General features: G+C 39.3%; 1 protein-coding gene across 1 annotated transcript in view; it reads left to right on the forward strand.

Annotated features, from left to right (window-relative positions):
- GUCY2C (guanylate cyclase 2C) overlaps window positions 1-14,273 on the forward strand; it is a 47,540-nt gene that overhangs the window by 26,026 nt on the left and 7,241 nt on the right. Inside the window, exons 15-20 of the mRNA XM_040596805.1 lie at window positions 643-747; window positions 2,003-2,089; window positions 6,168-6,300; window positions 8,037-8,174; window positions 11,871-11,959; window positions 12,684-12,775. Of these exons, the coding sequence (XP_040452739.1) occupies window positions 643-747; window positions 2,003-2,089; window positions 6,168-6,300; window positions 8,037-8,174; window positions 11,871-11,959; window positions 12,684-12,775 (644 nt within the window). The remainder of the gene's footprint in view (window positions 1-642; window positions 748-2,002; window positions 2,090-6,167; window positions 6,301-8,036; window positions 8,175-11,870; window positions 11,960-12,683; window positions 12,776-14,273) is intronic.

The following is a 14,273-nucleotide window of genomic DNA, read 5'->3' on the forward strand; positions in this document are numbered from 1 at the left end:
ATCGGTAGCATCCAACCCCCCTTGCTTTCTAAGCTCGCAGAAGTGGGAAGCTGGCTGAGGTGTGGCTGGCTGAGGAGTCCGATATAATAAAACACAGTAACAGCGCTGTTACTGAGGCGTTCTCTATTGCAGCGCTGGGGCAGCACTGTATATGGAGCACACCGTCAGTGCTCCGACAATCTGGCACTTTCAGAGGCTATATACCATAAAGTTTTACATATACATGAGATTTCCTGGAACTCATTAACATATGCAAGTGTCTGGTCCCCAAGTGTAGTCGTCTCTCCTGGTGGTCTCTGAGTGGTCTCCGGGGTCTTCTATTGTTGCTATTCTTTTGTAACTTTCTTTATGGTCCTGCACATCTCTGTAAAATGAGATTATTCAGTCACCTCCTTATCTCACAACCATCCCACAACCACTCAAGCCTCTTTTGTTAAGGTAAGTATGGCGTTTAAGACATCTTACTTGTTCTTGGGCCTTAACCCTTTCCCACTCAGTGCCTTAGTACACACTGGTTTAAAGGAAACTCACACATTTTATCAGGGCCTGAGATAAAAAGCCATATCACACAAGTATCCTTGACCTGTGTTCCTGTACTGACAATGACTGCTTTTTAAAATAGATGCAATGTTTCTGCTCTAGCTCCTACAGATTGATTATTACAACCTGACCAAGTTCTACGGCACAGTGAAGATAGACACCATGATCTTTGGAGTGATTGAATACTGTGAAAGAGGTTCGCTGCGGGTAAATAATTTTGCAGATCTCCTTCCACGCCCAAATTATCAAATTTCAAAGTAAAAAAAAAATAAAATCCCTATGTCTGTGTTTCTGGCCCTCATGCAGCAGTTATGGACTGATGGTGGTGGCACTTTCTGGCTCTGAGTTTCCTTTCCCTTGATCAGTTGTCTCCAGCCTTTCCCCAGGTGCTGCTGCAGCTGCCATCTGTTTGATGGTTCTCAGCAGCCAGAGGATGAGGTGAGGTGCAAGCAAGGAAAGTACAGGCAGAGCTCTGCCCAGGCAACAGCAACAGCCGGTATTTGTATCGTGTCCCCTATAGGGAGCATATGGGATATAACATTTTATTTTTGAAGCTGTAGCTGTTGTCTCTGCTGATATCCTTGTGGATCCCACAGTGCCCCCAGAGTGTGAAAGGACAGAAAAAATAATATGTTCGATATTAATAAGGGATAAACACTTTGAGGCTGGAATATGGCAATTCCTGTGTTGTAAGGGACTACAATCCTTCATTTTTGTTTATAAAAAGAAGTGGTAAATTGATGCCTCACAAAAGTTGTGGAAAGACTTATGGTTTATTACTATCAATATTGTTTCAGTGCTAATCATGAAGTAATGGTGGCATCAACTCTTCTGCAGGCACATGTTGTCTCTGCTTCTGAGTTCATACAAAGGCTCTCATCAGTAGCGGTGGTTTCTGGAACAAATTCACAGCAAGGCAGCAAAATAACAGCTCTCTATATACTTCCCTTGTAAACTGGCATACTCATGGAGGTTTACTTTTAGCAATGGAAATCATAGTGGCTCGAATAACTGCAAATGAATGGCACTTTAAGATAAAGGAACAGTCTAGTCGGAATTTATAAGGCCATAAGTAAATTGGTAGGAAATGGACTGTGAGCATAAAACACAGAAATTCCTTTCCCTTCCTCTTGCACACCTTGCTCATTTCTGTCTCAGCTGTTTTGTTTTATTAAAGACTCAGTTTTAAGAGCAAATTTACAATTTACCTTTAATTTTCAATTTACCATAAAATCCTCTTTTCTGCAGTCCCCACTTCTCTAGCTCTGTGTAAACCTAAAACATGTTTTATATTACCTGTTTTCTTAGTCAAGTCCTGCTTCAGTGCATGTACTTCCTGTAAAAAATGAAGGGCTGCCTCTTTCAGTTGCTGGTTGAAAGGCTGTGTGATTTAGGTACTCATGTCTCTTTATCTGCTTTTTTCCTGATGTAGGTTAGAACCATTCTTTTCTTCTCTTGACAGGATGTTTTAAATGATAAAATCTCCTACCCTGATGGCACCTTCATGGACTGGGAATTTAAAATCTCTGTCATGTACGATATTGCCAAGGTAAGCAGGCTGCTGACAGTGTAATGTTAAGCAACCTGTCCTGTCTTGTAAAACTGAGCTTCTGGAGAAGGGCAGCTCTCAAGATCTTTCCTTGCTAAAGCTGTATGCCCTTCCGCTCTTTCCTCCTCTGGGGACAGGTATATGAGGCAGGAGAAGCCAGCAGTTGTCAAACTGAAGGAGGAAATAGGGGCCAGAGCTGGCTTTGGGCTATTTATAAATAAAGAAATGAAGTATGCCCCAAAGAAATGTGACCCAAAGATCAGTTGTTGACCAGTCTGTTGACCAGTGGCTCTGATTAGTAGGGCCTGTGCAGTCACAAGACCTGCAAAACACACTGTCCTGTGGCCGCAGGTAAGGCATACAAAGGAAAACTGTTTTTTCAAGTTATGGAATTATTGTAATCTGTATCTAGAGATGGGATTCTACACAAACTGTTTATTTTGCATCCTGATTTTCTCACTCACTAGAGTCACCAGAGCTATCAATTTCAGGCAGTTTAAAAGGGAAGAAACCAAGACTGTTTTTCAGTAGTTTTCAACAGATGTTTGCATTTTAGGTCCTTGTGGTAGGAAGAATCAATATACACAGTAAAGGAAATTTTATTCTACATTAGAGACTTGTATATGTTTAGCTGGTAGTTAAAGAGCCTTTATAATTCACAGGTATAAAAGTTCATTACATCTCTGCATGTAATGTAGAGATTTAGCTCTGCCTTTTTGTTAGTGCTCAGCTGCTCTCCTCTTCCTATTGCTAGTTTGCAGTTGGGACAGTCCTCCCATTTCCCTACATGCATCAGTTCAGATTTGGTCTCTGTGATGAATGACTCCACTGTGACTGTTCTAAACATATTGAAAATCTTGCTTTTTATTAAAGCCCTCTTAATACAAACTGTCACAGTTTGTTGACCTTGTTAATGATTTTCAAGTTCAGTTAATGTTCAGCATTAAGTTTAATTTTAAATAGCATCAGTGGAGTTTCTCTTCCTCCTCACAGCATTTAAAAAAACCAGGGTATTTTTTAACCCTTGGCAATTCACCTCCAGATATTTCCTTAGAAAATAAGGACCAGTAGCAGCTCTGTTTATTAGAAGGAGAGAGAAATTCTGGTCCCTCTGAAGGGAGTGGCCAAATGCCCAGGGACTGCACCGAGACCAGGACTTAACAACTAGTCATTCACTGCACTGTTGGTGATGGGGACATGGCGTCTGAGGATGGGTGGCACACCACATCTGTTCTGTGGAATGGCTCCTGACCATTACTAGCCATATTAGTAGAGATGGTTCACAAAATCTTCCTGAAAACTTGTACGTACCTAGGAATATCAGGAAACTTACTGTTATTTGGACGATCTGCCAGCCTCTCCTATTCCTTGATCTGACACTGTGGTGAAGCTTCTGGGACCTAGACATTTCCATGAAATTCTTGTATCACTTTTCCCAAACAATAAGTCTCCCAACCTCCAGGCACCCTATTTTTACTCTAATGGCTTCTTGCTTTACATAAGTCACTTCATAGCCCTTCAGCTCCAGTTCCTCTCATCTTAGTATCTGCCCTTTTAAAGTCCAGTCCCAGCTCTTCAGGCTGTTAAAATCCCTATTACCAGCTCCTGCAGTTCCTTTGCCTTCTGTTTGATACACTTCTTCCTCTCCACACCACCACTCCCCTACATGCTGTTTTTACTGTTGCCCAAATAGTTCTTGTACTTTGTGTACTCTTCATCTGGTTGCTGCATCAGTGTTTCTGAACAGAGGTTGGATCCTTTCTGTCCCCTGGTACAGCTAGCTGAGCAGTGACTGTTCCTCGAGTAGCCCCTAGTCCTCTAGAAGAGATGGGGAAGGCAAAAGCAAAGGGGAAGAAGCCCTAAATCTGCCCTATTTACCCTTTTTTTTCTTTGGTTTTTTTCCTCTTTTTTTTTCTCTCTTTTTTTTTCTTTCTCTGTCTTTGCTATCTCTAGGTCTGATGGCACCACCTGTAGCTACATGGATTTGGCTACATGTGACCAAAGAGCTCTGATGAAAGCTCTGCTAAGAAGGAATTGCAGTAATGAAGCCTTACAGTTATTAGTGCATACACTGTCGTTGCAACACTATTTATTAAATGAGGGGCTGCTGTAGGATATTGTGCAAGGGATTGTAATATTCTTGCATTGTGTCAGTAAAAAGGTTCTCAGTCAGAACTAAAGCTTCAGAGTTTCAGCATGGAGGAATGCTTCAAGGATTTAGGACTACTGCACTGAAAGTCATTATTAATTTTTAAAATCACATGGCAGGTTCTTAAAACGTTCTGTGTTTTCAGGTAGGTGGAAGGAAAGAGACTAATTTTATCAGGCACATCTATATAACTTCTGCCTCCAGAAACTGTTAACAAGAAAGCCCTGGTATAAGCAAATCAAAATTACCTTTGCCTGCCATTTAATACTGAATCTGATTGGGAATTCTGCTGCAGCAATGGGTATATTTTCTGGCTGATGAAAGCAGGATCTGGAAAAAGGCACAGCTGGAGGAAATAGGACATAAAGCAGGCAAAACATCCTGGATAGTGTCATCAGGGCTGCATGATAAAAAATGCTTAATCAAGAAATGTTTCCCTTGGATATAGCATGCACAATCTCTGCAAATTTTGGCATGGTCTAGATAGGTCCAGGGTAACCAGTCCAGCAACATTCTCCAGGGATTGCATCTCTTGCAGACTGCTCGTGTCTCAGACATATATCTACTGTGCCAAAACCTCAGCTCATGTCTTAGTGATCTCTTGTAGCATTTGCTGATCCATTCCCAATTACAGATATGCAGTTATTTGGAGAAAACCCAGCCTGTCATACAGTGTATTCAAGTCTGTCTACCAGTTGTCTTACAAGAGGATGAGCTATACATGTAGGAGTCTAAGTGGAAGACCATTCAGAGAAGAAACTAAACAGGTATGACATACCTGTTCTGGCTTCCACAGAATATAGATTGTGTTTCATATACTGAGCTACAGGGAAAGACGACTATGGGAAGAAAAACAACCAGCAATAGGCTATAAGTAGGTGTCAACTTAAAGTAGTTTAGAAGAGAGAGATGAAACAATAAATAATAGCAAGAGGGTGCAAATTAGCATACCTACTCCCTTCTCCAGTTTACGCCCACTTACTAATGTTCTTTTGCTGCTGTGCCTCAGTGCTGGCCCCTTCTCATGTATTGCAAATGAGATAAATTCAGAGGTGATGAGTAAAAAGCGGCAAACTACACACCTTTGTATACCTGTGTGTGTAGTGACTCAAGAGTCTGAATTCAGCTTAGGAAATAATAGCTGAAACTGCATTGGCCAGTCCTCATGGTGCCCACTTCTGAGTTTAGCTCATGGATAGCTGATATGTATTGACTAGCACAGAGAGAACTATAATTAGTCAAGTCAGAAGAGATCTTTATGATTGTCTGTTCTGATCCCCTGCCTTACATAAGCCCTAGTGCATCACCTAACACACTCTGCATTGACTCCTTTTTTAGCCCTCTGCTTTGCAGAAGAGGATCTGCTGCAATGTTTCTGAACCAATCTCTGGTGTATGGTAATCTTCAAAGATGAGACAGACATAAAGAGCAATTCCTCTTACACCTATGGTGGCCATTGGATGAAAAAGCAGTTAGAAGCACTTTTTTTTTGTGTGACATTCCAACAAATCTGTACTATATTTATCAAAAGCATGTTTATTGTAAGTGAAATCAAATTTTCTGTGGAAGGAAATTATTTTTCCTAATTGCTTAATTGTGTTCTAATCTTGTAAAAACCCAAGATGCTATTTCAGACTTTACGCTAACTAACAGGAAGGATGGTCTTCCATGACATGATCCTTCTAATGATCCATCTCCTCATTTCTTAACATTGACTGTTACTGTCGTCTTGGAAAGTCTGCTCTGCAAAACAATATTTGTTTCCCTCCATGATGGGGAATTGTGATTTATGGATATACATTGCTGATGAAGACCATTTAATTATTTGGACAGATATTCCACTAATATTTCACATTCTTGTTGAGTCTAAGAACAGCTGAGTGTCTCACACATAGTCTTGCTTTCTTCCTCTTTTATTATCAACCACAGGGGATGTCCTACCTGCACTCAAGCAGAACTGAAGTCCATGGTCGACTCAAATCCACAAACTGTGTAGTAGACAATCGCATGGTAGTGAAGATCACTGATTTTGGCTGTAATTCAATTCTGCCTCCAAGGAAAGGTAAAAACAGTACCCAACTGGGCTCCCCTTCATGGTTTACAACCAAATGGGATTTTCTTACATTCATAGTCTAGTAGGGCCTAATTACATCTTGTACACAGTACAAAACATACAATATGATTTTGTTTCTTGTAGCAGCCATCATACAAACGATATCTGAAACCCCTGTCTTAAATAACAAAAAGAGATTTTTTAGCAGGTAGAGAAAGAAATTAGGCAGTGTAGATGAGGAGGAAAGGAAAGGTGAATTTTCATCTTATAGTTTAGAAACAGATTTCATGTGGCTGAGATGCAAGAAACATTTTCAGCATCCAAGGCCTTCATGTAAACAGCTCTCTTCAGCAGTAATGCTGAACTTGTGTGAAGGAAAAAAGGAGTTAAGTACCACAATCTTGTCATTGATCAGATGCACATGTTACCACAATGCTCTGTGATTTAATTTAAATATTAACTCTTGTGACTCTGCTCATCCTTAAAAAATTTGTAATGATATGCAAAGATAACCTTAATGTTTTTCATTCCTTATGTAGGAATTTAGGAATATGTGTTAAATTAGACTGGAATAATTTAACAGCTTTTATTTACATTTTCTATGAGATGTCATATTCATAGGACATTTTTGTAAAATAGAGCACTCCTACTCATCTTTTCCTTCTTACTTGATCTTGAGTGAAAAGATGAATCTGTGTAGTAGAGCTTGGGGTATAATAAACACAGCACTGTGCCGTAACTGCAGCATATGACCTGAGAAGAAACTGTCATTGCAATTGGGTTGAGAGAAAATTTTTACATTCAGATACAAACATGCTCAAGAGTAGCTATTAGAACATAAAAAAAAGAGTAAGAAAAGAGCACTGAATGTAAATGCTCTATTCATTCTTCATTTTACAAATTTCATAATTAAATTTATATTATTATTATTACATTGTAATGTATTTCTCTTCTTTGATTGCTTGTAAGTGGCCTCAAAATTTCTGGCTACTAGAATTCTTTCCTTGAAGAAACCTCACTGTTTCACAAGAGATCTACAGATGCATCGTGGCTGGATATTGCAGCCTGATATCATAACACTGTCTTCAGGGTCACTGTGTTCAGGTCACTGTTATGACACATCACCAGCATGTCGTAACAAACTGTCATATCATTCTGGTTTTGAGGCACAATGGTGCACTAGAAATGCAGATTAATAATTTATGTAGAAAGTAAGTCCTTATGAGCAGGTAATATTATGTCAGGCTCAAAAGCACTTGAGAATTATTTCAGTAGATTCATGGTATCAAGGCTGCTGGGAAATACTACAGTCCTCTCATCTGACATCTTGCATAACAAACTCCATGCATCTAGCTCAGCTTTTTTTGTTTTTTTCTTTAATAGCACTGGCATTCCTTGGTCTTCTACAAATGCATAGGCTATTAAGCCCATGAAAGGTAGTTAAATAAAGCAAGTTCAGTGCTGACAACCATAACTTTTCTGGAGGTGGAAAATAGTAGGGTCAGCAAATCCCAGACAGTTGAAAACTACCACATCAGGGTTTATCTAACCTGTATTGATGTCAGCTTCTCAAGAGAAACGTTAAAGTAGGAAATAAACAGTACCAGTGGGCTCTGGGTTTGATATGGAAAGAGTAAAAGGAGATACCACTATAGCAATGGATGCTCTGAGAAGGCTCACCCGTTTTGAATTACTTCTCTCCCTTTCTCCTTTATTTTGTCCCCTATTGCTCTCTGGATCTTCAGACCTGTGGACAGCTCCAGAGCATCTCCGTCATGCTGATGTATCTCAGAAGGGTGATGTGTACAGCTATGGGATCATTGCTCAAGAAATCATCCTACGCAGGGAGACCTTCTACACTGGACACTGCTGGGACAACAAAGGTAAATCCACAAATTTCTCCTCCATTGCAGCCTTCCAGGTTGGTGTAGCTGTAACTGGCCCATTCTCCACATTTTGTGAAAGGCATTGTCTCTGATAGCTGCTTGAACTGCTGCTTCTTTCACTGTGTGATGAATGAAGAGCTTGTTTGAAGGATCTCAGTTAGTGTCCTTATTTTTTCTGCAAATAAAGTTTGCACTGAGTTTTCTTGTCTTTTCTCCTCCCTCCTCACCTCAGTTACAGCATTACAGAAGTTAACATTATACAATGCTGTCCAGACTCACTGTAACATTCAAAGGCCACAAAGTTTTTTCTATTATGAGTTGTGCACATGTAATAAGTCACTCATATTAGGCATTGTAAATCAGCAATGTCAACAAAAATAACAAAAAAGCAGCATGACACAAGAACAGTTGGCATTTTAGAACTGGCAATTAGACTTTATTCAAGCCTGTCAAAATTAACTTTAGTCATTTAACTTCTGGCAGAAAAAAGCATCTCCTCTGTAGTGCACCCATTAAACTCCATTTTGTGCATTTTGTGACATTGTTCGTGAATGACTAACTGCCCAGGTAATCCCAGTTCCCAGAATACAGGCATTACTATATATTAGAACTGACATAAAAGCATGTGTGGGTTTGGGATTTTTCTAGTGACAGTTACCAACAAGTCTAGACATTGCCTTTACCTCTGAATCATTCTGATAGATCTGCCTCACATTTGTTAAAACATCTAGAGCAGCAGCTGGACAGCCTAATAGCTCTTTTCCTGAGTTATATTTGAGAACAACTTCTGGGGCAAGTTCATCATCCTACATTATCTCAAATTTATGTTCATATTTGAGGAAACACAGTATTTCACATCTCAAACTCCTTAATATAAATATAAACCTAAAACATATTAGATGTGCTTCTTCCTCTTTAAGGAAATTCTTTGGACTCCATGCTTAAGATAAGGTAGAGAAAATAAGTCTTTCCTTTTTCTTGGGAAGAGGCAGGCACAATCCTCATGAATGCAAGGATTTAAAAAATATCACAAAAATAGATAAGGGAATGAAAAATGCTTTTCCTTGCCCATTTTGACTTGCAAAGCAAATCCATAGCAAACTACATTTTTTAAACTGTGCTGAGCAGTTGCAGTCTTTCTGTGTTATGTTAATGGTTATTAAGTTAGCCTCAGACAGTGTTTCTGGGCTCTTCTGAGGTGTGGTGGCATCCTCACTGCTTTTTGACCCTGGCTGTCACAGTCACGATCTGGTTCCTTGTTTCAACATTGACCTGTTTCTTAACACTGCATTTTGTCATTTTAGAAAGACTGTCCCTTTCAAATAGCATTAGGTTAATCCATCCAACTGAAAAACTTTTTAGCACCTTTTAGCACCTCTAGGTGCTGTTGTTGGAGATGGTCACATATATCAGCATGTTTAGTAAGACAGCAATAAACTTACTGAGCCTGAAGCCTGTTTGGTAAGTCTGGATGCAGTGTAACTTGAACAAAAATCTGCTTTGTGAACGTCAGCTGAAATTTCAAGTTTTCCATTCAGTGAGGAGGGTGGGTTTCTCCCCAGAGCTTTTTCCTTAAAAGCATTAGTAGATGCCTAAGATATATATTGCTGATCTAATGGATTCTGGTATTATTCTTGATTTTTGAATAGGCAATTTGAGTAAATGTGTTCAGCCTAGTTTCAGCAGTTCATCAAATGTCACGTAACAGAAAGGAATGAGTGTTATTATATATTGCTGAAGTGGTTCCTCATTTAAATGTCTGGATTCATTCATTAGCCAAGATGAGGCAGCAAAATGGTGGACCATACTCATGCAAACACTTTTGAATTTTTTTTGTGGCATCATCTAATTTAGGAAGAGAGTAGCTCAAACTCGGGATGACCATTTACAAATATCTAACATAAAAAAAGGGAAAGGAATACCAAATTAGAGTCAATGGTAAAGGGCAAAGAAATGTCCCTTTTGCATGTTAGATTAATTTGCTTTTTAAGTCTCCTGCAGAAAGTCTCTCAATGGCTAGGCTATCAGAATTTAATCTCTGCAATTTATAAGACATGACATTGTTATTTCAGGACAACTGATATAACCGCTTCGCCAGGACTTCACTGGCAGTAGCAAGGACTGTGTTCAGATTTTAAAAGAGTTGTTTAAAAACCCCTGTACTTAGCCTCATCCACCATCTTAGGAAAATTAAACTCAGCTTCCAGGTACTCAGTGAGACAATTTGCTCAGCCTGCAAATATGTATAATCAACTTAACATAAAATAGTATTGCTACTAATGAGAGAAAAGAAGTCTCACAAAGGCAATGGGCATACAGAACTGGATTTCTAATGTATAGAAGTAACTAGGTCATAGTTCTCTTCACTGACTTTTTTGCAAGACAGCTGTTAGGCCAGCTGGTTGCTCCACTCTTCTGCAGAAACACCTCATTTGCTGCTCATACTGTGAAATCTTGTCATGTACCAATGCTCAGTTCAAGCTGCCTCCTTGTTTCACTGCTTTATGCGACTGGCTAATTGCAGTGTTGCTAATAGTTGCTGTTACTTCCGCTATCAGGTGTATGCACAGTGTGGAAATCCAACACATTCCTCTTGTATACATGAGACTTACACAGATTCTTCTGTCTCTTAGCCCACAGAAGTCTTCTTAGGAGTCTCTACACTCCGTAGCATTTGGGGGACTCAAGTCTGCTCTTTCTCTAGTCTGTAATTTCTGTACCACAAAGCTGGAAGCTGCTGCGTCTTTTTAAGGTGATCATGAACACTTGGCATGCTTAGGCATCCCTAGCTGCCCTAGACTTGCACATACCATCACAATTACAAACCCTCCTCATCTCATTATATGCTTCCTTCAGTAAAATTGTGTCCCAAACATAATAAGACATTATTAATAAATGTATTTCATCCTTGTTCACAGATCTCTTTCAGTTTCTCTTTCTCTCCCTCAAAGGTAAAAAACTGCTTGTCTTATTTAACTCCCTCTGGAACTCTTGAGGTCTGGAGGAGAAGGACAAAGATATTTTTGCTTTAGCTTTCACTTACTGTGCTTAAATTGATTTGTGCAAATGCAGCCTGCATTCTGATCTGTTCAGATTCCAAATAACTTTCATAGAATGGGTTTCATGAATAAGAGGACAAAGTGAGTTAACAAATGCAGTGGTTTTAAACAATATACATTAATAGCCTAGTTTTAAGGAAGCTGAACATCTGCAGGATGAACTGCTCTGATAAAAATTGTATGTCTCCACACTTTTGATGAAGTCACAATGGGCTTTTCACATTGTTCTTTATTATAGCTATATACCTCATGCTGAGAGGCACACTAATAATGCCTAACATTCATTTGGGAAGATGCTATAACTGTGTCTACCATGATCAATAAATACTCATGTACATTCCTATTCATTTTGCTTTCAGGGGCATTCAAGCCAGCTTGTTTTGATCTTGTGACATTTAGATATTTAGACATTATTAAATATCACAATTAGACATTGTGATATTTAGAAAAGCTCCAAAGTTGAAATTTGTATCAAAATGAGAGAACTGTCTTCAAGGCTTCTGTTTGTACAGTAACTTGTAGCATCATAGGATGCTATCTGCAAGCAACATCCTTCTTATGGTTGTTTTTTTTTTGGGTTTTTTTTTTTTTGTTTTTTTTTTTGTTTAAACCTTCCATCTTTTTCCTTTGTTAGAGAAACTTTACAGAGTGGAGAGTGGCAAAGGAGTGAAGCCTTTCCGACCAGACCTGTCCTTGGAAACAGTGGGAGAAAGACAGGTGGAAGTAAGCTATTGATTAACTAAGCCATTTTCTGGGTGAAGGGCAGAAGTCCTGGCCAAACTAGAGGTCATGATCATGGGAAGATGAAAGCTATGCACATTTTAAGCCAAATGCCCTAATATCATGGGAAAAAAACAGTATTCTATAGTTGTTGCCAGTGAAATTAAATACAACCTAAGAAAAATTATTTCACTGAAAAGAAATGGACACTTACATGGTACCACTCTTCTGACCTATTTTAGATATCTTTCAGGTGGGATGAATCACACCTCTTTCCACTGACTATATACCCCTAAGGCTTCTTGCTCCAGTGAAAATGACTGTATTGTAGACGTCCACATATTCAGCAATGAACCCCATTATTTTTGGCTAAATCACCAGTTTTAGAAAAATCCCAAACTCAAGATACTGGAAATATAATTACACAGCATTTAGCTCCATGTCAATAACTGTACCTGGCACCAGCTGCAAGACTGGATCCATTTACTTGGTTTTCATTTATGCATTGCAAATTCAAGTTAAGATCATGTCACTAGTCACCACAGAGTTAAGTTTAAGATGCCTGCAGTGATTGTCCTAACCATAGATTCAAAATGGTTAGTCACACATTTTAATATGTTGCCAGTCAAGAGTAACCGGAAATTCCTTAATGAACCAGTGCTGTTTAGCACCATTATCCTTCTATGTCCCTTACTCAGGTGGACTTCCCTTAAATTTTTGTTTGAAGGTGTATATGCTAGTGAAGAGCTGCTGGGAGGAAGATCCGGAGAAAAGGCCTGACTTTAAGAAAATCGAGAGTACTCTGGCTAAAATTTTCAGGTGAGCAGCAGGAGTACCAATTTTTAGAAGGTTCCAAACTCCTCCTAAGTATTAAAAAAATCGTATTTTTAAGTGTGTAAGCTGATGTGATTATGATTCAGTCAGTGGAAAAACTGAGTGTTTTCACTTAGATCCTCTTCTGTTCTTTGGCAGAAAAGTAGGCAAGCATGTGTGTATGTATATGTACATGTGTGTGCATGAGAATCTATGCATATGTTAGCTGTGTGAGGGTAAGACAATCACTATACCTCAGATTGGTACATTGTGAAAGTAGCAAGCTGGATAATTAGAGATTTAAACGATTCAAGTAATTCACCCCCTGTCTCTAGTTGAGAGTTGGATAGTGACTCATGTCATCCAAGTTTCAGGAAATGAACGCACATAAATGTTTGGAGGATGATTAGAAAGTTTGGATGAACTGGGTTGTGCCATAAATGAGTTTGGATGGTCGCAAATTAAGCTGACCAGAAGTGCTGTGTTATAACTCATCAGAAATATTAATTACAGAGTTTTGTTGGTATAAAGTTGTGGGATAATAAGGGCCATAGCTGAATAAACCCTGTGGGGTTATACAGGCCTTTCACCTGGACAATGCTGCATTGTTCCTGCAGAGTTTGGTCTGAAGTAATTATTTCAATGTCCAGCCAGTGAGCTTTTAATCAGTTCTCTTGGGAAATTGCTCTCCAATTTTTAAAGCTTTTCTCATCAACAAACCCCAGCAGTACTCACACAATTTTATACTTTACGTGGGCAGAAGGACAACTGCACTAAGCATAACTGAATGTATTGACTGAATAATCCTACTGCAGCTGAATAGAAAGATGTCCTGGTTCAGCTCCTAAGCCTCCATTCTACAAAAGCAAAGAGTTTGCCTCTTGCCACATGCAACACAGTGTTTTCCTCATGGAGGCTCTAAGATAGTGCATCCCTGACATAAATATTTGTATACAGTAAGAGTGATTTTAAGGTCCAGTTGGATACAATACTAATCTAACTGTTAGTCAGCCTGGCCCCATCTACTTTCAGACTGATTTGGTGAGTGCAGGTTGGCCAGACAAACAGGGGTTGTGAGTGGCTTGTTACTTACTGTACTTCTGCTTCCAGGAGTTAGTAGGTTGGAGTCTGCAGGATCTTGTGAGTAAAACCAGCCCAGGGGCTGCTAACTCTTCCATTGAATTGTTCCATCTTCTACACAGGCAGCCCCAAATTGTCTTAATTCTTCTGGCTGAAGTCTCCATTTAAACGTTATATACATTTTTCTACCTACTATCTTTAGCTTCCTCTCAGGATTTGAGCTTATTAGTTACTTTTTACAAATGAATGTTCATGGATTACCCAAGGTAACCTGGAGCTGACCTGATGTTAGCAGGGCTAGGTGATTTAAGGGTGATTTAAGAATTACCATCTCCAAGTGACAGGCATGGATCACAGACTTTCAGTTTGTATACGTAAGCCCTCCAAGCAAGAAATGGAATGATGCACTTGAGGCACTTTGTAT

Source organism: Falco naumanni, chromosome 5, assembly GCF_017639655.2.
Source record: "Falco naumanni isolate bFalNau1 chromosome 5, bFalNau1.pat, whole genome shotgun sequence".
In the NCBI taxonomy this organism is placed as follows: Eukaryota; Metazoa; Chordata; class Aves; order Falconiformes; family Falconidae; genus Falco; species Falco naumanni.